Raw genomic sequence first — 25,672 nt, 5'->3', positions numbered from 1 at the left:
TTCCAGAAGGCATTTGATAAAGCACCACTTCAAAGGTTATTGCAGAAAATAAAAGTTCATGGCGTGGGGGTAACCATATTGACATGGATAGAAGATTGGCTAGCTAACAGGAAGCAGAGTTGGCATAAATGAGTCTTTTTCTGGTTGGCAGGATGTGACGAGTGGTGTGCCACAGGGTCAATGCTGGGGTCTCAACTTTTTACAATTTATATAAATGACTTGGATGAAGGGACCAAAGGAGTGGTTGCTAAGTTTGCTTATGACACATAAATAAGTAGGAAAGTAAGTTGAAGAGGATGTAAGGAGGCTACAAAAGGACATAGGTTAAATGAGTGGGCAAAGGTTTGACAAATGGAGTATAATTATGGCAACTGAAATTCATCCATTTTGGCAGGAAGAATAAAAAAAGAAGCTTATTATCTAAATGGTGAGATTGCAGAGTTCTGAGATTCATGCACTGGGCCACCCAGATTCCTCTGAATCACAAAAGGCTGGTATACAGGTACAGCAAGTAATTAGGAAAACTAATAGAATGTTATAATTTATTGCGAGGGGAATTGAATACAAAAGTAGTGAGACTATGCTTCAGTTGTACAGAGCACTGGTGAGACCACATCCGGAGTACAGTGTACTGTACTGACCTCCTTTATTTAAGGAAAGATGTAAATGTGTTAGAAGCAGTTCAGAGAACATTTATTAGACTAATACCAAGGATGGGTGGGTTATCTTATGAGGAAAGGTTGGACAGGTTAGGCTTGTATCCATTAGAGTTTAAAAGAGTAAAAGGCAGCTTGATTGAAACCTTTAAAATCCTGAGGGATCTTGACAGGGTGGATGTGGAGAGGATGTTTCCTCTTGTGGGAGAATCTTGAAGTAGGGGTCACTGCTTAGAAATAAGGGGTTGCTCATTTAAGAACGAGATGAGTTTTTTTTCTGAGGGTTGAGATTCTTTGGAACACTTCTTCAAAAGGTAGTGGAAGCAGAGTCTCTGCCTTCAAAATATTCAAAGCTAGATAGATTCTTGATTAGCAAGTGGTGAAAGTTTATCAGGGATAGGCAGGAATGGGAGTTGAGGTTACAATCAAGTCAGCCATAATTTTATTGAATGGTGGAGCAGGCTCAAGTGGCTGAGTGGCCAACTCCTCCTAATTTGTATGTGTGTATGTAAATGCAAGCTGCTGAGAAGACAATGAAGATGACCTGGTCAGTCTAGGCTGCCATGCAGTTCTGACTATTCTTACTTGAATTAGCCTGTATCTGCATTAGTGAAAGATCTGCTGGAGGTTGACTTCTGCAAATTTGGTTCTGTACATAGCAATGAGGATGTATAGTTACAATTTTGATATTCATTATGATCATTTACAATATTTCTAAATAGTTTGGGTATTTTTTGAAAATTTTCCCTATGATCATTTTCTGAAAGATTTAATTAACATCAGAGGGATTTATTTTGAAACAACTTTAATGAGATTGTCTTGTATTAGTGTTCTATGATGTAAGTTTCCTAAATGATTCTTTTTTTAAAACAGAACCAAAATTTAATCCTAGGTAATCAACAAAAATATTCAACCAATAACTGAATATGAATTGACTTTAATGGTGATGTTGAGATTAATTTGCTTCTTAGTAGCCATGCAGCTCAAGCAGTGTTTCTCACTTGCATCAGATCTGGTTTGTCGCCCTTGGTTTACCCACATTATTGCTGATTTTTGACTCTGCCATCGCAAGGAACCAAGTGGGTTTGGGTGAGTGGGGAAAGAAGAGATCCTGAAGGTCGATTACCTTGAATACATTTTCTCACTTGCTGTTGACAAGCTTCCAGTGTTGCTGTTTTCTGAGGGCAAACGGTGTATTCATTCCCTTTTGGCAAGGACTGTTGCACTTGTTCTGGAGCAGAGAATTTTCAAACTGGAACCCAGGTGGTCCACAGTCATTGTGTGATTTTTATCTGCAGCTGACCTGCATGTGGTGAGCTCTGTTTTGAGTGAAGTACTTTGCTTCTTTTCAAGCTTTGCATTTAACTTGTTATTTCTTTTGCTGTATGGATTAGTCTTCTGAAAATATAGTCCTGTTTATCCGTCTTTTGTTTTTGCAGAATGAATTGACCCAGCTACTTCAGCCCCTCTCCAATAAAATTCTTCAGATCCAAGAATTCAGAGAGAAAAAACGTGCAAGCAAACAGTTCAATCATCTATCGGCAATTAGTGAGAGCATTCCTGGTCTGGGATGGTTGGCAATTGTAAGTATTCTGTTTGTTCAACTAAGCAAGCTATTTTGCTCAGTAGTGTTAATAGGGGAGCAGTGATCTAATTTGATATGGCATGCAATCATTATATTTGATATGAGACTTGCTCATTTTTCATATGTGGACACTTTGATAGCTACTTAACTTAGATTTATTCAATTTCAAGGTTTAAGTAAACTTTTTTTTTAAAAATGTAAAAAATTCTATTCCCGGTTTAGTTCTCAGTATTAAGAGGTGCAAATTGACACTCTGCCTGGATTAGTTTGGCTCTCATAAAATCACTTGGGCAAATTGGCAAAGTGTGTGCAGCCTGAAGATGAGCAAAATGAAAGCAAACTGTCTTGTAGGCACAATCCCTACCAATTATAGGCCTGTTGGTGTTAACACAATTTACCCGTTATACATGACAGGCATTCAAACAATAATTGTTTCATTGCTAAAAAACCTATGTGTCTTAGTTGAATGTAACCAATTGATGTGATTCGTGCTAACATCTCATCTATCAAGATATTTTTTACATGGAGTGATGAACATTTCTCATGCATTTTTCTTACAAAGGGCTTTCTGCAGAATGCATGAAGTCTCCATTTTGCAGTTGCCTCTTGTAAGTGTTAGCAACTGCATCTGAATCAGTGTCAATGAAAATAATCTCATTCAGGTGCAAACAGCTGATTGTTTAATGACCTGACTTTGCCCAAAATTAACAGAACCTTTTTTAAATTGGTAAATAGAAGGGATTAGCGATGTGCAGAAAATTTGTTGAACTGCCAATAATTGAGTCCCATGTAAATGGAAAAAGGTTAGTGTACCTCACCTTGTGGTTGCCCATGGTTAACGCTACTCATAGGTGGTTGTCCATGATGAGCATAGATGGTGTAAGTGGTGGGTATTGTATGTGTGAATGCTCTTTTTGGAATCATGAGGGCGTCACCTACAGCTTCTGTACATAACATTGTAAAATTGTGGCATTCCATTAGTAAAGAACAGTATGACTTTACGTGAGAACTAACGAAGACTTTTTCCTTCTAGGCTCCCAAACCTGGTCCTTATGTTAAGGAGATGACCGACGCTGCTATGTTTTATACCAATAGGGTTCTGAAGGAGTACAAAGACACGTATGACTGCCATTTATTATCATTCCCCCTGAGCTCCTTTTGCACTTGAAAGTTTTTAATCTTAAAGTTTATTTTCCTGGGTTAATTTTCTGTACATAATTTTCCAGACTAGCATAATGGCAACAACTTTATTATTTTCATTTCATAATTTAAACCAAAATCCTCAGATCTTCTAAACTGTACATAGTTTCTACATATCCACATCAACAATACAAAAAGAACAACTAAAATTCAAGTATTTTGAATATATAGTGATGTTTTTAAAGTTGATGCTTTGTGTCCACATACATCAATTTGGATAACCCTGTAATAATTACATAATACCCAGGTCATAAAAGCATCCTTTTTCTTTCTCTCTGTTTCTGTCTACCTATTACCTCAGTCTTGTTGGTGAACCAGAGTCAGAGTAAGCATGTGGTGATCCACAGGTGAATCTTTCAAAAATTTTGGTATTGGTAATGCTACAGAATGTAATGTCAGAATAGCAAAATAAATTGGCATGTATCATTTGATCTTTCAGTTGTAACCTTAAAGATGATCCTGAACTCAAAATGGCAGCTAATTTTTTTTTTGCAGTTAACTTTCCATGAATATTTTATTCAATTCTTCATGTACACAAAGATATACTTTTATCTGTAAATTCCTATCTGTAAACTGTGCAAATAGATTCTGTCCTTCATGGTACCCCTACATTACTCATTTCTGGTTCATCTATGCAAAGATTGAGGGGACTGAGAGGATGTTTTCCCTGGTGGGGAAATGTAGGATTAGGTGGCACAGTTTCAAAATAAGGGGTCTCCAATTTAAGGCAGAGATGAGGAGAAGTTTCTTGAGGGCTGTTAGTGTTTAGAATTCTCTTCTCAGCAAGCAGGGTCACTGAATATATTCAAGGTTGAGGTAGACAGATTTTTGATTGGCAAGGAGTAGAGGGTTATGGGGGGGCAGGCAGGAAAGCGGAGTTAAGGCCCCAATCACATCAGCCATGATCTTATTGAATGGTGGAGCAGGCTCAAAGTGTCTAAAGGCCTACTCCTTTCCTATGTTCTAAACTGTATTAAATTTCCCACATGTGGATACCAGAACCCATCCCTGTGTTTCCTGCCTGCTCATGCCCTGCAGCTAGCCTCTGCACTTGGTTTTGAAAATAACATTTTGAAATCAGAATCAGTCTGGAAATGGAAGTGGGGGCACCAAGGGGAAGACTGGGAAGGGGGAGTTTGGGTGAATCATCCCCAACTGCCTTGAATAATGATGCAAAATCACAAATTTTGCACTAAGCAACAAAGAAAAGATCTATAACAGTAGATCCATAACCATCCAGTCGTTTAATTCTTCCTACTTGAAAATTTTTAACTTCTCCAAGACTCTGGCTGTTGGTTTTTTTTCTCAACCACAACCACTGTAATAGCATCTCCAGGGCAAGCCATTATTTGTCTGGACCCAGAACTAGATGCAGCAGGATAGTGATAGAAATACCTACTGCTCCCAGCACCTCTGCCATAAATTCCACCCCAACTCAAATTTCCTGCTTGTACATGGATGAGATGTATTGTCATTGGGGTAAGAGGTGAGTTGCACAGAAAAGCAAATAAAGATAGATGGAAGGAGAAGCTTGTAGAAAAGTGATATTTAACCTGACTAACTCTTTCAATTTCAGTGATAAAAAGCATGTGGAATGGGTTAAGGCCTATATAAGCTTCTGGACTGAACTTCAAGCATACATCAAAGCAAACCACACCACTGGGCTTTCATGGAGCAAGACTGTAAGTGCCCCAGTTTTCTGTATGGAATGATTTGGTGCTGGTCTCCTCTGGCTCACTAGAATATTCCTGTCATATTGAGCCACACAGACCAGGTTTGCATCAAGTTCACGGAGTTCAGCCAGTGTTAGTAAAGGGAATGCAACAGTTCATCTCTTACTAGCTTTGCAAGAATCACTGTTAATGCAATTGTTGCGAGTCAGTGATCCCTGCTTGAAATTTCCTGTTTGTGTGGGCATCTGGTGAAATGATGTTGTCACCATCAGCTACTCATGCTTCTCATTCTTGCCCTTGGCTGCCACAGTAAAATATCCTGCTACTTTTTGCTGTTGAGGATTCGGCATGAAGACAGCAACTTAATTCTGATATTCCTCCCCTCCCCTCAGTCCAGGGATGCTGAGGCATTAGTTACATCTCATTTGCTCCCTACCTTAAGATAAGGTAATGGTAGAGATTAGGAACCAAACCTGGGATGTTGTAATCTGCATGCTGTGCCTTTGATGCATTTACTCTCCAGTGTATTGGGAGCTCAAAGACTTTTATCCTGAGTAAAAGATTACTCTGAATTTTCAAATTACAGTATTCAAAAATTACTTTGGGAAAATGGGAGCATGTGGAACAGATACTCTGACCATCATTAAGGGACCCATTTACTTGCAGAAGTGGCAGCATGGAAATTAGTCAACTGCAATACATGCTCCTCATCTGGAAATGAGTGCTTATAAGTATCTAATACTTTAACTAAAACTTAAATGGTGTGGTCTTTTAGACATTCCCACTAAAGGCAGATACTATATTCATTTTGCACATTGGTTAGAAATATGCATGAAATTAATTGTGCATGGAGATTTCTTGAATAAGCTAAGTTACCCGAAGGTTGAAGCTGGCTGAGTTTAAAGCTTCATTAGCTTCAGGATTAAAAGATTGTAGTCCTGGATGGTTTTGGTTAACAACCTGCTTATTGTGCAATAAGTCTCCAAACTGCTGTGAGGAGGAAGTTGATGAGGTAATACAAGAGAATAGAGAGATGTGAAATCGGGGAGATTTCTTTGTGGTTTTTTGAAAGCAAAGATGGAAGTGGCAAGGAGGGGATAATTGAGTAGAGAATTTGAGAGCAGGGATGTTGTAGCTCGCTCAAACTGCCCAAGGGGGTGGTGGGGGAAAGGACCATAATCTGAATGGAGCTTGCTGGTTTAAGGCAGTTTGCATGATTTTCATGAACTATGCATTGAAATTTATCACTTAATAGGTGGTTTCAATTGCACAAAATGATAAACATGCCCTTCTAAGAAAAATAGTCAGATGCTGGAGAATTCAAAGTAGTAACTGTCTTTGGCAGCTATGAATGGAACTGCAATGGACAATTGCACTCAAATACCAAATAATTGTGTTAATTATTGGGCTAATCGCAACAATTCCATTAAATCAGTTTATGGACATCATGATGTTAAAACAATACTGACCGTTTTTTCACTTTGTGGTATGGCTTCTGGGATTTAAACTATTCTCTTGGAGTAAGGTTGTGTGACACAGAATGCTCTTGATCTTGTTGCCCATCTTCTTCACTCAATACTTTAAGATTCCCAATACAAGAATTGCTTTTTTGCTGAAACAATCCAAAAGTCTGGCACTGACATAATGGACCATTTGTGTAGTAAACATGTGGTATAGTGCTATGGAAAGTGGATTATTAACTGCAGAGCTATAGGTTGTTCAGTCATACCCAGTGCACCCCCTAGGGTTGTCACTGGAAATTATTTCAATCAGTGGCTTCCATCATTATTGTTAATGGGATGTTATACATGTTATACTGGCTATTTCTGCATGGGCTGTAACATGAACTTGCACTGCAATTGCACCACCTAGAGTTTCTGCTGTGTCATGCAAAAGCTCCCTTCATCTAATATCAACCCTGATCTATTATTTAAAAACCATATTCACTGCACTCTTTTTTAGAAATTTACCATAAATCAAAATGTGCACTAGATATGAGGCTTTAGATCAAGGAGAATCTACAAAAGTTGAAGCTCGCTTCGTTAGGACAGGAAATGTTAAGAGGACATCTGAAGGGCATTTAGCTTTGATAAAGTCAATGGGAAAACTATTTCCACTAGTTGGTGAGTTGTTAGAATATAAATTGAAGATTAAGAGAATGCTGGAAGAGTTTTGTGTGCAGGCTGTTATTAGAATATGGATTATCTCACTGAAAATGTTGGAAATGGAGTATGTAATAGATTTTAATAGGGATATGAATGAAACAATTGAAGCAATTGCCTCTGTTATAAATTTTAATAATTCTGAATACTGTTTCAAACAATTTTGTGACATATACAGAGAGCTCTTAGCAAGGATTCACCTTGAGTCCCTTTGTACTGTATCTGTTACAGTTCAAGCAAGATGTTTCGTTTTAAGGGAGGACCTGTAACCAATACTCTTCTCTTTTTTTTTTCTGGTTTCTTTTAAATCTTGTCAAGAGAAATCACACCCCAATGATGGGATTATTTAAAATGCTTTATTTTGGCAGTAATCAATGTCTCCCCCAAACTGCCAGCCCGTGTCTAAATTGTGAAACTTAAGGAATGAGGTTAAAGCCACATACTTGCCTTGCACCAATATGCAATTACTGGATCTTAGTACAAATATCTGCACTTGTTGTGAATTTGAGAGGTCTGTGAAATGGCGAATAGCAGATTTTTAATTACATTGGGTTTTCTCTTGTTTTGACCATGATAGAAGGATCTTTTGCCCACTTGAGTGCAGTGATTTGCTTAAGTTGATACCTCCCTGTGTCTACTGGTGTTGAACTTTTCCATGCCTCATATTAACAGTATTCATAGGATGCACTTCATTGTTTTGAAAAGTGATTTCATTTCCCCCTAATTGTCTTTCAAGGGTCCTAAAGCATCTTCTCCTGCACCACCTCCATCGGGAGGAACTCTCCCCCCTCCACCTCCTGGACCACCTCCACCTTCAGAAACTTCTCTCTTGGACTCGAATAGTTCACGATCAGCTCTATTTGAAGACCTTAACAAGGGAGCAAGCATTACAAGTAGTAAGTAATATACTGCATGTTTTGATACCTAATTTGAAATCACCACCCTTGTATAAATGGACGACGGTAACTATTAAATCCAAAGATATTCTGAATTCTGATGGTTGGACCATAAACAGAATAGACTGCACAAATGTAATGTTAACTTTAGGGCTTTCCTTTCTTTGAGAGGAAAAGCATAATTTTGATTTATTGGTGAGCTCATATACTGTGGTATCCATTGGCTTTAAGAGAAGTAAAATGCACCTAAGTTGCTATATTCAGTAGAGGAGCAGTAAGGTGGAAGATTCTGTTGGTTCAGTAATGACGATGGAAATTTGAAAATATTTGCAGAGTTAACTTTGAGTTACTGTTGGAAATTGTAATTCACTTGAAAAAACAGAAATGGAGAATGAATGAATTAACGTACTTTCACTTGGACATCTGTTTGAAAGAGTGCAAAGTGGTAAAGGAAAAGCACTCCAACAGAGACTCTCCAAAGATGCTGTATATAACTAAGACTGTAAATAAGAATTGCACACTTATGTAGTAGAGCAGTATGTCCCAAATTGCAGCCCACTGACCACATCTGCCTCCTCTGAGCTCTAGCAGTCTAGCCCATGAAGCCTCACTAACTCTATTTGTGGTTTTTATATTGATTTGTTGAATTTCCTGTAGCCACAATATTTGGAAAAGGATGATTTAGTGCTAGTGCCTTATTCAGTAGATAACCTCAGTATCTTAATTTAGGATTTATCTACAATATCTTGGGAGCTTGCAAATGGATTGAAACATTGTGTGGTCCATGAGGCTCAATGATTGTGCACCAAAATGGCCTATGAAGACAAAGTTTGAGTACTTCTGCACTAGAGTGCTATTCCACAAATGGGGTTAAGATGCATACAGCTGGAGATGAGTGAAAATGTGAAGAAAAATATATCTTGGATTAAGCTGTATATGTCTGTTAATTCAGGACTGAAGCATGTGCCGGATACCAGTAAAACTCACAAGAACCCAACGTTAAGAGAAACAAGTGCATCTGTCCACACTGGTCCAAAGCCATTCAAAGCAGCTACTCCATCACCAAAGCCTGCAGCCAAGAAAGAGCCACCCGTGCTTGAATTGGAAGGGAAGAAATGGAAAGTGGTGAGTCTTTTAAGTTAGACTGAATTGTAGTATCTTCTTGGATAATAACCTGTATGATTTCAGAAAGATTTGGAGAAGCTCCCCTAATGATCTAGTGGGTACAGGTATCACCAATGTGCCATAATGCCATGTATCCAAGAGAATCCTTGGTTCAATTCCTAGTATTTGCTTGGATAGCTGATTTCAGCTGGAATAGGCTCCACTTGGCCTTGGTGCCCCTGAACTGAGTTAGGGAAAGGTCATCAATATTGCACCTCAATAGCTGTCCCTGTGACCCCAGTGTTGGTTTATCTGTGGATGCCTGATAGGGAGTTTAGGAGGGTTTTTCTGGGGCTGACAGAACTTGCAAAGACATGGAAGGGGCAAAATCTTAGAGATTTCATAAACCAGGATGAGAATATTAAACTTGAGGGGGTGGGGGTGGGACCTGGAATGTGGTGGTCAGCACAGATGAGGGTATTGGGCAAATGGGACTTCATGCAAGCTGGGCTATGCAACAGAGCTTTGCGGGGACTAACATTTGTCGAGGACTGGAGATTAGCAAAGACATTATCGGAGTAATTGAGCCCAAGATAACAGTGGCATGAATGAGACAGTAGATGGACTTGAAGCAGGGGCAGTACGTGAATTTAAAAATAAACGTGAAAATCAGCTAAGCTTTAATTCCTGATGAGTTCACTTATCTGAGCTAGGTTGGCAATCGGGTCATTAAGTTCAAGTGAAAAAAATTGGTCAGGGTCCCTGGGCCTGATTATCAAGATTCAGCAACTGGAAGTTTGCATCAGTGGAAGAATGAACTATATGATGTGATTCAACTGTGCTGCACTCATGATAATCACTGTCAAGACTTTCACTTGAATAATGACCACTTGGATGAAGTGCCAGCAGGTATCAGTAATGGAAGGGAAAAGAAACAAAGGGCAATGATGGTTTAAAAAGATTGACAGCATTTGTGAATATTTTGGGTAGGGTGGGGGAAAGGTTGAATTGGGATCTTCTGGTAATCATGAACTCTGCATCTTACAAATGTTCTTTTGACAGTTTTTCCCATTACCACCATGACCTTCTTCATTTCAGAAGTATCTTTGAGCACTGGTAGATCAGCCAGCTATTTAACTAGCATTCATGCATGAGCGAAATAATGAATGAGTAAACAAGCATCCTTCAATATATGAGATCACTTTAAAATTAATCCCTCACTGTCTTTTAGTTATCTGAAAGATTTGCATTGTTCCCTGCTTGTAGGAAAACCAAGAGAATGCCAGTAACCTGGTGATTCAGGACACAGAGTTGAAGCAGGTCGTATATGTGTACAAGTGTGTAAGCAGCACCCTTAATGTCAAAGGCAAGATCAACTCTATCATTGTTGGTAAGCAGAAATGAGCAAAGATTAGATCTTTAAGATTATACTTCATTTTTCCCAGTATTAGGACTGCTGCAGCTCAATGATCATAAAATTTCTGGTGGCTTGATCTACTTTCCTTTCATCAGGCAAGCAAATTCATTGACTAAATCGTGACTTACGTCTCATTCAGTTGTTAATGCTGTATCTCTTAGATTTTGTTAGACTTCTGGTAATTTAAAACAAAACTTGAATGCAATGATTATTTGTCTTCCTTTGGACCTTCCCTCACATTCTTTGGAAGGAAACACAGCTTGCTGTGTGTGCTGTAATTCATCACTAGGAGTGGCCCAGCTGCAGACTCAGGTGACTTCTCCATAATTCCCCCTTGTTGCAGGAAAACACCTGGTATCTCTGCTGTGACAAATGTATTGTAAATTTGTCTGTATTTGCTGTATTCCGTTTTCAAATTTAACCTGATCAAATGAAAAGCTTGCATATGATTTTTCTTCATATCAAACCATACTACTGTTTATCATTTCTTTAGTCTCTGGGCCACTCAACCACGTACCGCAGTTTCTTTTTATATTTAATCCAAATACTAATTTGAAGTATGCCAACATTCATAATGGTCACCTTGGTAACAGAAAAACCTCACTTATACTTCAGTATGCTTGTCCAATGAGTAACTCAGCCATGCAGGTGAGGAAATTTCAAGGTTCAATCCTTGCCATCTGGTGAATTAGCTGAGCTTAGCCAAAGCATCTGTAGGGGTGCTGCAATTTGTCCTAATATGCAGGGCTTTATTAATGGAATAAATTATATAATCAATATTTAGAGAAGAATGAAGCGCCTTTGTATCTATCTATTCCTGACCAGATTGTGTGGCTTACTAAATGCAAGTGCTAATGAGATTTCATGGTATTTGTAATGAGGCAGATTTTTATAGCCTAACACATTGTTGCTTTTTGTTTTACAGATAACTGTAAGAAAATGGGTCTAGTTTTTGATGATGTTGTTGGAATTGTGGAGATCATAAATTCCAGGGATGTGAAAATTCAGGTAATTGAAGCCGGGGAGGAGAAAAATAACTGAGCATTCTAATCAGAACGAAACAACAGCTTTCGACACAGGAAATGAACATTGCAGGAAACAACAGCAGTTTTTAATGAGGGGCAACTTAGTTTGTTCTGTAATATATGCAAACACTTAGGCCAAGGGGTTAAAAGGAATTACCATTCACAATCGCAGGACTTCCTAAAGACATTGAAGTATTTTTTTTAAAGTCTAAATCACTGTGTAATTGCAACGTGGGAGACGTGACAGCCAGTTTGTGCACAGTAAGGGCCCACAAACAGTAATGTGATAATGACCAGAATTTATTTTTGTGATGTTGATTGAAGATTAAATATTCACCAGGGGTAACTTCTCTGCTTTTCTTCAGAATATGCCATGGGATCTTGTCCACTTGAGAGGCAGATAGGGCCTCGGTTTAAGTTCTCAGCTGAAAGGTGGCATCTCTGATAGCACAGCATTCCTTCAGTACGGCAGTGGGAGTGTCAGCCTAGATTTCTGTGCTCCTGTCACTGGAGTGGAACTTGAACCCAAAACCACCATATCGAGGCAAAAGTGCTATTAATTGAGCCACTGCTGACACCTAATAAAATATAGTTTAGATTATATTGATTGAAGCATGCTGTAATAAATGACACCCGTTATTGTCACGACTCACTGGGGATAGTGCGCTGTAATATCAAGCACCACTGTTCCCCGAGCCCCGACAAATGTGAAAAGCTTGATCAAACCACCTAATTGTTTAATTTAGGTTAACAGAATACAAGTACCAGGTTTGTAAACTTAAGTAAATAACTGTTTATTGAACAAATTGTCTTTAACCAGTGGCAAAAGAAAGAAATATGAAATGCTAACTTCTAACACTATAACCTAAACTCTACCCCCTTTTTTTTATCCCTATGCGCACACATAAAAGACACACACAAAAAATGGATTTTAAGGGTGGGATAAAACAGTTCAGTGGCACCAATTCCGGAGTACAGGAATCGATGGGTTGATTTTGATCGATGTCTTCCAAATTCCTTTCAGTTCTTTGACACAAGGTGGTCTTCCCAGCAGTTTCAGTCTTTAGTTCACTGGTTGAGCACTTGCTTTTCAATGTCTCTAACAGTGACTTTCTCCTTTGCCTCTTGACAGGGGTTTTTCAGAAAGAGAGCCGGTTATAGAGATAGGGGAAATAAAAACAACTAGCTATTGTAGAATTACTGGAATCTTACGCACATAAGAGAGAGAGGTTTTGGGTTTTTTTTGGGCTAGGAGCTTTTTCTGCTGTACTGCTCTCTCTCAAATCTTGGCCACCTGGTTAGGAGCCAATTAAAATGTTGTTGCCAGGCAGATTCCTGTTAGACCAGACTCTTCCTCGACACCATCCTGTCTTTCATGGCACACTCTGTTCCAGGACAGCAACATTATATATATCCCTTGCACTGCTCCAGTAGACATATCTTTCAAACTGCAGCCATTGTAATTTTAATCCACAGCCCAACAGAAATTTTTTAAAAAATGTTCTTTACATGCCTCCACCCTTAAGAGATGAAGTGCCATTTCAAAAATGCATTTCATCACAAGGCATGTGACACATGGACAACAAAACAGGAGCCTTGCTTCCATTCATCCCGGCTGCCGCCGCCATACAATCTTCAGCATTTCTTACCCCTTTAACTTATTTCTGTGTATTATACCCGGACATTGCATCTGTGATCACATTATCTTTACTGGCAATGTGAGCAATCTTTACGTTGTATGGTTGAAACAATAGACTCCATCTAAACAGTCTCGCGTTTCGAATTTTAAACTTTTCAATGAACCCAAGCGGATTATGGTCGTGTACATTAGTGTTTCTTTGTTATCGTGTCAGACGTAAACTTCAAAGTGTTGAAGGGCCAACAACAATGCTAGAGTTTCTCTTTCTACTGCAGAGTACTTCCTCTGATATTGATTTAGTTTCTTGGAAAAGTACCCCACCGGCTTCTCAACCCCTAATTTATCATCTTGTAATAGGACTGCACCTACCCCCCAAGCCATGAGCGTCAGTTGCCATTTTAAAAGGTTTGGCAAAGTTGGGATGGCCAACACTGGTTCATTTATTAAGATTGTCTTCAGCTTTTCGAAGGCTGCTGGCATTCTGTTGACCATACCACTTCTGCCTGTTTTCTTAAATAAGTGAGAGGTACAGCTATTGTGCTGAAGTTGGGTACAAACTTCTGATAAAACCCACACATTCCCAAAAATCTCATGATTTCTCGTTTAGTTTTAGGAATGGGGAATTATTTTAGAGCGCTCACTTTTGCTGTTCTTGGCAACACTTGCCTTTGTCCTACGATGTGACCTAGGTAAGTTATCCCTTGCTTTTGCAAATTCGCTTTTGGCCAGATTTATAACTTAGCCAACTGAAATTGCTTAAACAAGTCCTCTAATGGCTTTAATGTTCTTCCATGTGTTACATATATTAAGACTCTAAGCCACTCGGTTATGTACTTCAGCTACGACTTGATTCATAAGTTTCTGGAATGTAGCTGGGGTGTGTTTAAACCCAGATGGCATGATTTGACATTGGCACAATCCACTTGGTGTAGCAAAGGTGGATATTTCTTTAGCCCTTGATGTTAATGGCACTTGCCAGTACCCTTTTTAATGGATCAGTTTTAGATAGGGTTGGCAGTGCCTCATTTCTATCGATGCAATCTTCTAACGAAGAATTGGGTACGAATCTGCCCTTGTTCCTGCATTCGCTTTCCTGTAGCCTATACGAAATCCAGTAGATCCATCTGGCTTAGGAACCAACACTACCAGTGAACTCCAGCCACTTTGGCTAGGCCCAATCAATCAATTTGTCCAGCCTATATTGGATCTCTGTTTCTACCTGAGCTTGTTTCTCTGGGCTCAACCGATGAGGATGTTGTTTTATTGACAGTCTCCTATGTTCACATCATGTTTAGCTAACATAGTACATCCAGATGTAACCCTACAAATTCCCTTATACTTCCTAAGTAACCTTATTAGACCTTCACGTGGTCCTTCCTCTAAATATAAGTGTCTGACTGTCCTGTATTTTCGTATTGGCTAGTCGAATTGTAAGAGGTTTACTTTGTGCACTGTCTACTTCTCCTTCTACCTTACTCTTACTATCTGTCATCCTCCATTTACTCCTACCACCTGGCACACTTGCTCGTTCTTATCATCTTCCCACAATGATGTTGCTTCAACATGTTTGTAACATTACCGTTTCTTCCTGCGCTCAGGGGTATCTATCAGATAAGCCACTTTACTAACCCTCCTAACTACTTGTAGGCGCCACCGAATTTAGCTTTCATGGGCTCACCCTGCAAAGGCAATAATACCAATACTTCATCTCCTACTTGGGACGTTCTAGTTGTAGCATGTTTGCCCATTCTCTCATTTTTGCTTGCGAAATTTTTTAATGCTCTCGTGCTACTTCACATGCTCCTGTGAGCCTTTCTAGAAACGCGGACACGTAATCCAACATGGAGGATTCATCTTTCTGCTTTAGAAACTTTTCCTTAATAACTTTTAATGGACCTCCTTATTTCGTGACCATAGATCGATTCAAATGGACTAAATCCATGGATTCAGTTGGAGAATCTCTGGTAGCAAATAGTAAGAAATCTAATCCTTTGTCCCAATCCTTTTGGATATTCATGGCAATAGTCCTTAATCATGGCTTTGAGAGTCTAATGGTATCTCGCTAAAGTTCCCTATGACTGTGGATGATAGGCAGTAGATTTTAGTTACCCAAATTGCTGATTAGTCCTGGAAAATTTTGGAAATGAATATAGAACCTTGGTCAGATTGTGTTTCAATTGGTAGGTCATAACTCAGCTTTTCACTCGTTAACTTTTCCGCTACCGCCTTAGCTGTAATTGTCCTTAAAGGAATAGCTTCTGGAAATCAGTTTGTCATATCCATGATTGTAAGGATATACTGATATCCCGCTTTTGTTTTGGGTAACGGTCCTACACAATCTACTAATGCCCGACTGGTTCTTCAAAAACTGGTATGGGTATTAAAGGTGCTGGTTTGATTACATGTTGAGTTTACCTACCTGTATGACAGTGCAATTTTGTAAAACATAAGTCCTTATGAAGTCTTGGCCAGGTGAAATGCCTGTTTATTGATGCTTGGGTTTTCTGTATTCCTATATGTCCTGCCATAGGAATTTCATGTGCTACTTGCAATATCTCCTTACAATATTTGGGCGGTACCACTATCCATCTATTCCTCATCTGCAGGTCTGTGAGGGTGTCTCCACTTCCTCATCAGAACTCTTTTTAATGTAACAGTACCCTGGAATTCCTTCTGTCTCAGCTTCAGTGTGAGCTGACTGTTAATTTGTTTAACTCTGGACCTGCTTTCTGAGCCTCAATTAATGAAGACATGCCAAACACTTCCTTTGAATTATCCTCATCCTTAAAGAAAGTTTCAGCTACTCTAACATCTGCTCATGACATTACTTTGACCTCTGGTGATGGACTTTGTTTAGCCACCACACACGATGGAAAAATACCAGGAACTTGTCCTTGTAACTGCTCCATCTCTTTAACCCCTCTCGGACTTCCCGTAGTTGTAGGTGAAGCTATAACCTTCACTCCTGCCAAATCATTGCCCAGGAGTAAATCAATTCCATCCATGGGTAATTTTTTAACCACTCAACAACCACTGATTTTCAGACAACAAATCACACTCCAATTGCACTTTGTGCAATGGGACCAGGATATACTCCATTATCCCGTTTAGCAATACCTTAGCTTTCATTGAACTCTGGAGGGGAAAACTAGGTCCTTCTCCAGCAAAAGAATTTGAGTAGCTCCTGTGTCCCTTTTAATATAGTTGTGGGTTTAGCTGTATCATTTGATGAAAAAGGGTCATCTTTCCTTTAGACAAAAACTCTTTATATCTCTCATCTACCTTATTCACTTCACTACCTGCATTTACAGCAGTGGTTACCTCCAGACCCTTATTTGTAGTTAAAGCTACAATTTGATCCATGGCATTTTCTTTTTGAATTCAGTTTTCGGACTCGCTCTTACGAACTCCAATAAGTCCCATGGGCTTCCCTCGCAACTTCCAGCATTCTGAACGAATGTGCCCCACTTTATTACAATTAAAACACTTAGGCCTTTGAGTTTCATCTCCACCCTCAGAACCATCCTTCCTGATCTGGGGAGGAGATCTCAAGGTATTCCCAGCTATCCATTCTTTACCCTGGCTACTTGCTTTCCTTTCACACTCCCACTTTCTATCCTTTTCAAATTTATGGGGGTGTTGGAAAAATGGTTTTGTTTTATGGTGTTATGACATAGCAGTTTATAAGGGTTGAGCTGTTTAAAATTCCAGAGGGAAACTTTAAACAACTGTCATAACCTGTATTTTCAATTGGTATGTTTTAGATGCAACTCTGAATTCAGAAATGACCCCACCAAGCCTCCTGAGGTCTTATGTCAAACTAAGTGAAACATTTATTAATTTACCACAAGATATTAAACACAAACATGTCTACAAATTACTACTATCATTTTTAAACAAATTCCAAATTAATCCCCACTAAGGCAACAATAACCAATAGACTTAAACAGATACCAGGCAAAGCATTTTTCACCTTACAAATTCAAAATGAGGTTCCTTTCAATTTGGTTCCTTTGGAGACAGTTGTAGGCTTACAGCTGCTTAGATATTCCATACCTCTGCTCTGCATACACACAACTCCTTTCTGTTATACCTACCCTTTCCCTTTGAGTGCAAGTTCTCATTGTATCACCAGACCCTTTGAACCCCTTTCATAGTACCAATCTTATTAGTAATATAAACATTGCTTAGTGTCTCCTAGGTAGGTGCAAGATTTCACCCCCAGTCTTTGAAAGGTTTATTCAACAAAATGCAAATGCACCCTTTTCCCTTGCTGTTTACATCTCAAAACTACTATACATCAAAGCACCCAGGCTAGTTGGCTTTAATCCAATTAACACACACAGACTAAACCTATATTTAAAATAGTCTCCAATAACATTATATACCTTAATATCTCTTCATGACATATGGATCAGCTCATAATCATCAGCCATTATTGCTGCCTGTCTAGAAGTTGCAACCCTTTGGTCTTCAATATGGGTTTTTATTACAGAAGGTAGAGAGTTTTTAAATTCTTCCAAGAGAATGGTTTCTCTGAGAACTTCACTGGTAGTTTCAACTCCTAATGCTCGCATCCACCTGTCAAAACTACTTTGGTTAACCCTTTCAAATTCAAAGTAAGTTTGCCCAGGCTGTTTCCTTAAATTTCAAAACTTTTGTCTGTATGCTTCGGGGACCAACTCATATGCACTCAGAATGACTTCTTTCACCACATCATAATCCTTAGAAACCTCCTCTGACAGTGAAGCATAAATTTCCTGTGCTCTGCCCATGCAGAGCAAATTGACAGGTGATGTCCAGTTTTCCTTTGGCCAGTTCATCTGTTTAGCTATCTTAAATGAAATAAGGAATGCTTCAACATCCCTTTCCTCAAACATCAGAAGAGCATGCATAAATTTAAACATCTCCCCTCTGGGCTCTAATCTGGAAATAAGTCCTGCCTCACCTAATTGGTGTCTCTTTTTTTCACTGCCAGCATTCTAAGCTACAATTCTCTCTCTCTCATTTCTCTTTCCTCCTTTTCTAACCCCACCATTTCTAATTCTCTTTGGAGATCAAGGTTTCATGTTTCCATTTCTTGTTTTCTTTCTCTCTCCTGCCTTTTCTTCTCTCCTGCTTTTCTACCTGTTCCCTTTGGAATGCCCTTTCCCTTGCTTTTTCTGCTGTTTCTAGTTCCATTTTTTTTATTTGCAACTGAATTTGAGCCCATTCCAATGAACCGTTCCTTGGAGAACTCAATCTCTCAGGTACTCCTTCCAATTTCAAATGCTGTGACATCTCTTTGATTTTTATCTCTGCCTTCCTAGTTTTCCTTTGGCAGACAATCTTACTCTTAATTTACTTGCCAATTTGATTAACCTGGCTTTTGGGATACCTTGCAAAATTGCCAAGGACATCCCTTCTACTTGCAGGAAAGCTTTAGCAGTTTCCAGTACCATCTTATTTTTGATAATACAAACCTGGTGTTTCCTTTTAGCTTTTGTTACTTACTAAATCTACACTCAAATCATTGTTGTCTTTTGTATTCTGGGATGAGCCACTAAACTTTGTCATGACTCACTGGATACTGAGCTGTAATATCAAGCCCCACTGCTTCCCGAGCCACAACAAATGTGAAAAGTTTGATCAAACCACCTAATCGTTTAATTTAGGTTAACAGAATATGAGCTCCAGGTTTGTAAACTTAATAAGTAAATAACTGTTTATTGAACAAATTGTCTTTAACGAGTAGCAAAAGAAAGCAGTTCATATTTCTAACTCTAACCTAAACTCTATCCCTTCTTTTACCCCTATACACGCAAGACACACAAACATGGATTTTAAGGGTGGGATAAAACACAGGGAAAAATTCATTAGCACCAAATCCAGAGCACAGGATTCGATGAATTGATTTTGATTGCCTTTCAGTTGTTGATGACATGAGATGCCTTCAGTCTATAGTTACTGGTTGAGCACTTTTCAATGTCTCTGACGGTGATGTTCCTCTTTTCCTCCTGACGGGTTTTTCAGAGAGCAGGTTATAGAGACCCGAGGGGAAAAAAACTAGCTATTATTGTAGAATTACTGAAATCTTACACAGGAGAAAGAGGTTTTAGGTCTTTTTTTTCAGGCTAAGAGCTTTTTTTCCTGCTTCACTGCTCTCTCAAACCCTGGTCACCTGGTTAGGAGCCAATTAAAATGTTGTTGCCAGGCAGTTCCCCGTTAGACTGGACGACGACTCAGCACCATCCTGTCTTCCATGGCACACTCTGTTCCAGGACAATAACATTGTATATATCCCTCACACTGTTCCAAGAGAGATGTCTTTCAAACTGCAGCCATTATAATTTTAATCCATAGTCCAACAGAAATAAAAAGATATGTTCTTCACATGATCACTAATGCAATTTTCCTCTTGTATAATAGCCTGATGTTTAAAAAAGATCATTAAAAGTTGAGTTGTAAATATAAAAACTTTAGGTTTTTCAGTTTTTATTTTCATGTTTTTAAACAAGGTGGGGAAAAATCACAACTCTCCCACCCTCAAAACTCAGCTAAATTGAGTGTCAGTTTTATTTTGAAGACGTTTTTTGGGGACACGGGTGACGGGGAGAATGGTAACTGTTACACACGATTCAGATACAATTTTTAAGGGGCTGAGCAGGTTCACTCTCAACCCATTTATTTTATTAAAAGTTGCATTAAAGAATAAGCTTATTTCTGAAATATGCTGAGAGAAAAATTGCTTGAGATTACACAGGGGATTAGGCACAATTGTCAATACGGTATAATCTTTTAGCAAACTGCCTTTTCTGACCTGCATCAGCCTTCAATCTTAGTTTTAATGGGACTGTTGCTGACAGCTGACATGGTAGTGCTGTCTTTGCTCCATATCTAAGAATGGAAGACTGACACCTTCTGCAGTATATAATGTCCAGAAATACCTAGACATGATCTAGTTCCTTTAAATACTTTTTGATTGAAAGTCTCATTTTTAATGTCAACTCAGGTGTACAGTGCCTACTTGTATGTTGACATCATTGGTCTGATGCACAAGCATCTCAGGATCTGTTTCAGGTAAGAAACCGATGTGAAAATTCAGGTGGAGTTCTCCCCTTCAAATTGGGGACAATTACTTTTACTAATTCATTGCCCCAAAGATGGAGCAATATATTAATGAAAAATTGGTACTGACTTTAATGGCCCCTATTGATTTTTCAGGTTTATTAGGAGCCTTATAATATCCAGTCATTGGTGTGGAAAAGGCCCCTCTTCAATTAAATTAGGTGATGCATAAATTATCCTTTGCATGTTTCCTTAATTTATTTTCCAAGCTGCATCATTAACATTTATGCACACATTACAGAAATTGATTACTGTTTTGGTTTTTTAACATTTTCCAATAGGCAGACACCCTTCCAAATGGTTCCTCATCCAGATGCTTTCTGTCTGCAAAGTCCGTATCCAAAATGGTTCTCTAATTTTTTTTTCTCCCTGCAGGTGTTGGGTAAAGTGCCAACTATATCCATTAATAAGACTGATGGCTGCCATATCTACCTTAGTAAGGATTCCCTCAGTTGTGAGATTGTCAGTGCCAAGTCCTCTGAGATGAATGTCTTGGTTCCTAGCAATGATGATTTTGTAAGTACAGTTCTTTCACCTATTTTTGTTCTTGCAGTTCTGTAGAGAGGTAGAAGGTGAACTAATGACCTCCAGTGAGCCATGGAAAGAAAAACATGTACCCTGAACCTGATTTAGAAATTGCCAGTGTAGAATCAGTATTCAAACCTTTTAGCTTTTTGGAGATTGCACAGATTCTGACCATTTGAGCTTTGGGAGCTGCAGATCAAGTTGTAATCCATGTTCTCATTAATTCGTATGTACCTCCATTTGCTGATTCCAACAGGTCTTGGCATTCTGATTGGGCTTGTCTACTAAAGGCCAGAGCCTTTTCCTAATCTTCAGATCCTCAAAATTCAAACGGAAGTAACCAGGCAAGGTTGTCTGCACTTCAACTAAATTGTCTGGGTGTCAGGAGGCCACATATACCCACAGACTGCAGTTTGATGTAGAACATCATGCAAATATGCAGTATATTAGGTTTACTGCATCTTAGCGAATTGAGACATGGTAAAAGGTTACTATACTTGCCTCCTAAATGATCAGCCAATATTGTGTGGTTAGGTGAAAATGTTGATATCATGTCATAGGAACATAAGAAATGAGAGTTGAAGTAGGCCATGTGGTCCTTCAAGTCTGCCCTGGCATTCAAAAAGAACATAGATGATCTTCTATCTCATTATCTAATAAGATCTCGAGTCCTTGTTAAACTTTAATGTCTCATCATTGAGGTCAAAAACTCAAAGGGCTGCTTCTGCATATGTACTTGACCCATGGTGAAGAACAACAAACTTTTAACATCCAGCAGGAGGAGATTTCCTGGAAAGTAGGCTAATAGACTTGACCTTAAAAAGGAAAGTACAGCTGGCCCATTAACTGCAGGCTATCCTGCCTGCTGTGAATAAAGTATTGAAAGGCATCTTGAATAGGTTGAATCATGAAACGCCTAAATATCTATGGTATAAGCCGGCAACAATCGAGTCATTGTGGGGAAGTTTACTTGAAAAACTTCAGTATTTTGTTTTTAGGGAAATGCCACATCATGTTAATAGTAGAAATTCTGTGGGTGTGTTTTTAAACTTCAAGCCTATTGGTAGTTACTCCAAAAGGTAGGAAAGCATGGAATAGGATGTAAATTTTTGAGGTAAATTAAAAATTGTCAAAACCAGAGACTAGGTAGTTATGAATGGAACCTGTGCCTACATAGCAGCTGGCCATTGTTGTCAATAATGTGTATGAATGATTTGGAGCTGAGGGCTAAAATATTGGCAAGAAACAAACCAAATATAAGGGGATTTAGACAACTTGGGAAGGTGAGTTGGTGAGTGCCAAGTTCCATTGCATGAGTTAAATGCAAAGCAGTGAGGCTGTGGAACATATCAGCTGGCTTTAGGCTACAGGATGCAATGCAGGGGAGGATTTGGCATAGTATTGAGAAGTAGCTCACTGAAAAATGGCAGCAGTGAAGAAAAGTTTAACTGCATTTGAGATGTACAGGCTAAAGAATAGAACGCAAATGTCTAAAAGTGATAGTCAGTGAATGGCACTTGCACAGCTCCCATTTGAGAGAGGGTGAGAAAAGGCACACAGTATATATTGTGTGAAAGGTTGCTGAGAAGCCTGGAATTTTTTGCTGTGAAGAAAAGGTTCACAAGAAATATTCAAGAGTTAAATATTTTAAAGGAATAGATGAATTCAACCCTAGAAATGTATTTGAGATTTCTACAAGCTCCAGAGCTGGGATACAGGCTCAAATGTAAGGGGCTAAATGAAGATCTGGAACAGACTTCCCAGGGAAGCAAATGTTGTGCAAAATTTAGGGAGCATCAGATACAGATTTGAATGGGCAATTAATGAATACTGGGGTTTCAGGCTAGCCAGTTGGAGTAATAAAGAAAAACTAAACAACAGGATTTTAAACCAAAGGAAATTGGACAGTGTAGGTAAACTCTACCCATAATAATCTGTTCCCCAACTATGAAACAGCTTCAACAATGTTTCCCCTAGGTTGCATGTTTGTCCAGCAGCCTGTAAGTTCACATGCAGACCAAGCATAAGAAATAAAAGTTAGAGGGAGTGTGGCCTTGGAGTGTTGCATGAACAGCAGATGAAAGATATTGTTTTACACACCCTGAACCTAAACATCAAAGCATGACTGGCTTTTCATGTGTTTTGAGCCAGATGAAATGCTGTGATGCTGTCACTGTCTATAAAGTAGAAAATACCCAGATCCTCTTTTTTAATTGTTCATGAAGTTTTTAAAAAATTGATTTATAACAGTTGTTCACTTGTTTGGTTTTCTTTGACAGGTTGAGCACCCCATCCCAGAACAATTTAAGACTGTCTGGAATGGGAAGAAACTGGCGACTACAGTAACAGAAATATCCTGTTAAGTGTACGGTTACTGAGGACATTTACCTACAGGCTTGATATTAATGTCGTCGCTAGTAATGATGAGCCTGATTAATCTGTAGAAGCAACAAGCTAACTTTCTGCACATTCTACTCTTAAACTTGTCCTATCACTCCTCATGAGAGGTAATTAATCTGCTACAGCATATACCTCAGATGTACTGGTATTACCTTTTCCAGTATAAAATGGCCTAAAGTAGCTGGATTAGAGCATGATGGCTGGCCTAAGATTCTAGTAGTATGAATACATACTCATGAATCTATGGGAGTAGATCAGAGTTAAGAGATGGAAACAATTGGAGAGAACTCCTATGAGTGAGTATAGTGCACCAAAATGCAATTTTATTAAAGACTAACATTGTTCAGCTCTTTTGGGGGGTGGGGGGGTAGGGGGGAGGGTGGTGAGGAAAGACTTTTCTTTCCCTTGCTTTAATAAATTATTTCTAAAATTTACAATGCATTGATACCATTCTAACCTTGAAGATCTGCCATCAATGCATAGGGGGATTCAGATATACAGTTACAATTAAGCCTTTTTAGTTTCTTATCCTCTTGCTTTGATTATTTAGGCTTTGGGGACTGCTCTGTGAAACAGCCATTGCTTTTAGTTTTAAATTATGGGTAAAACAGCTATTCTCTGCACTGCTGGGATTGTTTTAATCCTTGAAACCATGTAGCCTTTTATAGATGAATCAATGTGTACAGTTGTAACACATCCATGGTTAAGAACTTCATCTATGAACCAGACCAAAAATTGTGGGTGAAAGGATGAGATCCTGAATTTTAGTTTTAATGGAGCTAACTGCTGAATCTTGTGGATCTGGTTTTGAATAATAAAAACTGATTTAAAGTGTATCAGTCTAATTTCCTGCAGAACTTGGATGTGGTTATTGTGGACTAACTGTCTTTAAAACATTCCATACCTTCCAAACGCAATTGGGCATTTCTAGTGAAAATGCTTCCTCTAACATTGTTTCTCACAATCTTGCTCCATCTTGTACCTTACCAGTGTGGCATCATGAGTTGTACTTCTACAGTTTGCTTGGCCTGAATTTTATTTCTAGCATAATAGTTGAGTTGAAGTTGGGACCCTGATGTGGTTTGTCCTCAGTTATGGCTAAAATAATTTAAAATATTGGAACTTCACTCCATCTTTCCTCAGGGTCCTGTTCTTGCTGAAATGTGTGCAGCATCTGTTGAGAATATTGCTGATATAATGCATTCCTGAGTTTTGGTGCCTGCTTTCAGAGAGGGTTCTTCTATGACGTTCAGTCTAGAAATCATTCCATGCCCAAGACTGTTAAATTACTTTTGATTCCTCCCTATAATGTTAATTTACTCCAGTGTTTCAGTAGATGGATTAAATAAGGCTATTTTGTATCTGGATATTAACATTTCAGCACAGGTTGCACTATGAGTCTTTTTTTTCTCCAGAATTTTCTTTCAATTTAAATTCCATTCACAGTGAAAGCATTTTATCATCACGTTCATTTTGTGTTTCTGTTTTCATTTATTTGCATTTGTTTTAGGTACATTATGCTTAATTTTAATTTGGAACTATCAATATTGTACTGTACTAACAAGTGGGGCAGTAGTTAGAGACTAACAAAGTATATTATGATTTTTCAATGGGCCACTGAGCTGTGCTGTAATTATGGTGTAATTACATGTCCGAGTTCTCTGGTTATTTTGGGCAATACTTGAGTCCTCGTAAGTTTGCTAAACTATGGTGGTGGGAATTTATCAGACGCAATAAATATACCATGATTATATATGCCTACAATTGGGTTGCAAGGCTGCTATAGCAAATTATTTCAAATTAATTTCACTGTTTCAATCTTCCAATTTATATAATTGCCTTGAACTTGAGTTCTCATTTTGTATGAAATGTATAATACAGGTGAGCTTTTAACATTTGAAGTGTACTTGGTCAGTGAGCGGTTCTTGTGCTTTTGACAAGTTACTGCCCCTCCTATAATACAGGATATCAATTGTACGAGTATTGACTGATGTCAACAGCCTATCTTTGGTGTGATAACTTAGTTACTGTATTGTATGTTCTAAACTCAATATCGATATTGATCTGCATAATTTCAGTACTATACAAAGAGGGATCAAACTCAGTTCTTGCTACTTGTGGTTACTATGCTATCTTATGTATGTCAGGAATTAAACTGCGAAATAAAATTTGCCAACTTGCTTATACAGTGTTTTGCATTTTCTTCAGTTCTTCAAGGCTGATCAGTGGCCACGGGTAAAACTAAAATGTATCCAAATCCCTGAGCTAAAACTGGGTGTTACA

At 38.6% G+C, this 25,672-nt stretch overlaps 1 protein-coding gene across 2 annotated transcripts in view; it reads left to right on the top strand.

The window, feature by feature from the left end:
• cap1 (CAP, adenylate cyclase-associated protein 1 (yeast)) overlaps positions 1–25,575 on the top strand; it is a 44,148-nt gene extending 18,573 nt beyond the window's left edge. For both annotated transcript variants that reach the window (XM_078567054.1, XM_078567056.1), the window contains exons 5-13: positions 2,096–2,239; positions 3,275–3,360; positions 5,018–5,123; positions 8,013–8,172; positions 9,125–9,297; positions 10,543–10,666; positions 11,619–11,701; positions 20,840–20,980; positions 23,269–25,575. In XM_078567054.1, the coding sequence (XP_078423180.1) occupies positions 2,096–2,239; positions 3,275–3,360; positions 5,018–5,123; positions 8,013–8,172; positions 9,125–9,297; positions 10,543–10,666; positions 11,619–11,701; positions 20,840–20,980; positions 23,269–23,352 (1,101 nt within the window). In that variant the 3' untranslated portion in view covers positions 23,353–25,575. The remainder of the gene's footprint in view (positions 1–2,095; positions 2,240–3,274; positions 3,361–5,017; positions 5,124–8,012; positions 8,173–9,124; positions 9,298–10,542; positions 10,667–11,618; positions 11,702–20,839; positions 20,981–23,268) is intronic.
• The last annotated feature ends 97 nt before the right edge of the window (positions 25,576–25,672 follow it).

This window comes from Cetorhinus maximus, chromosome 21 (assembly GCF_964194155.1).
Source record: "Cetorhinus maximus chromosome 21, sCetMax3.hap1.1, whole genome shotgun sequence".
Lineage (NCBI taxonomy): Eukaryota > Metazoa > Chordata > Chondrichthyes > Lamniformes > Cetorhinidae > Cetorhinus > Cetorhinus maximus.
This window is presented reverse-complemented; position numbering and strand designations above follow the sequence as displayed.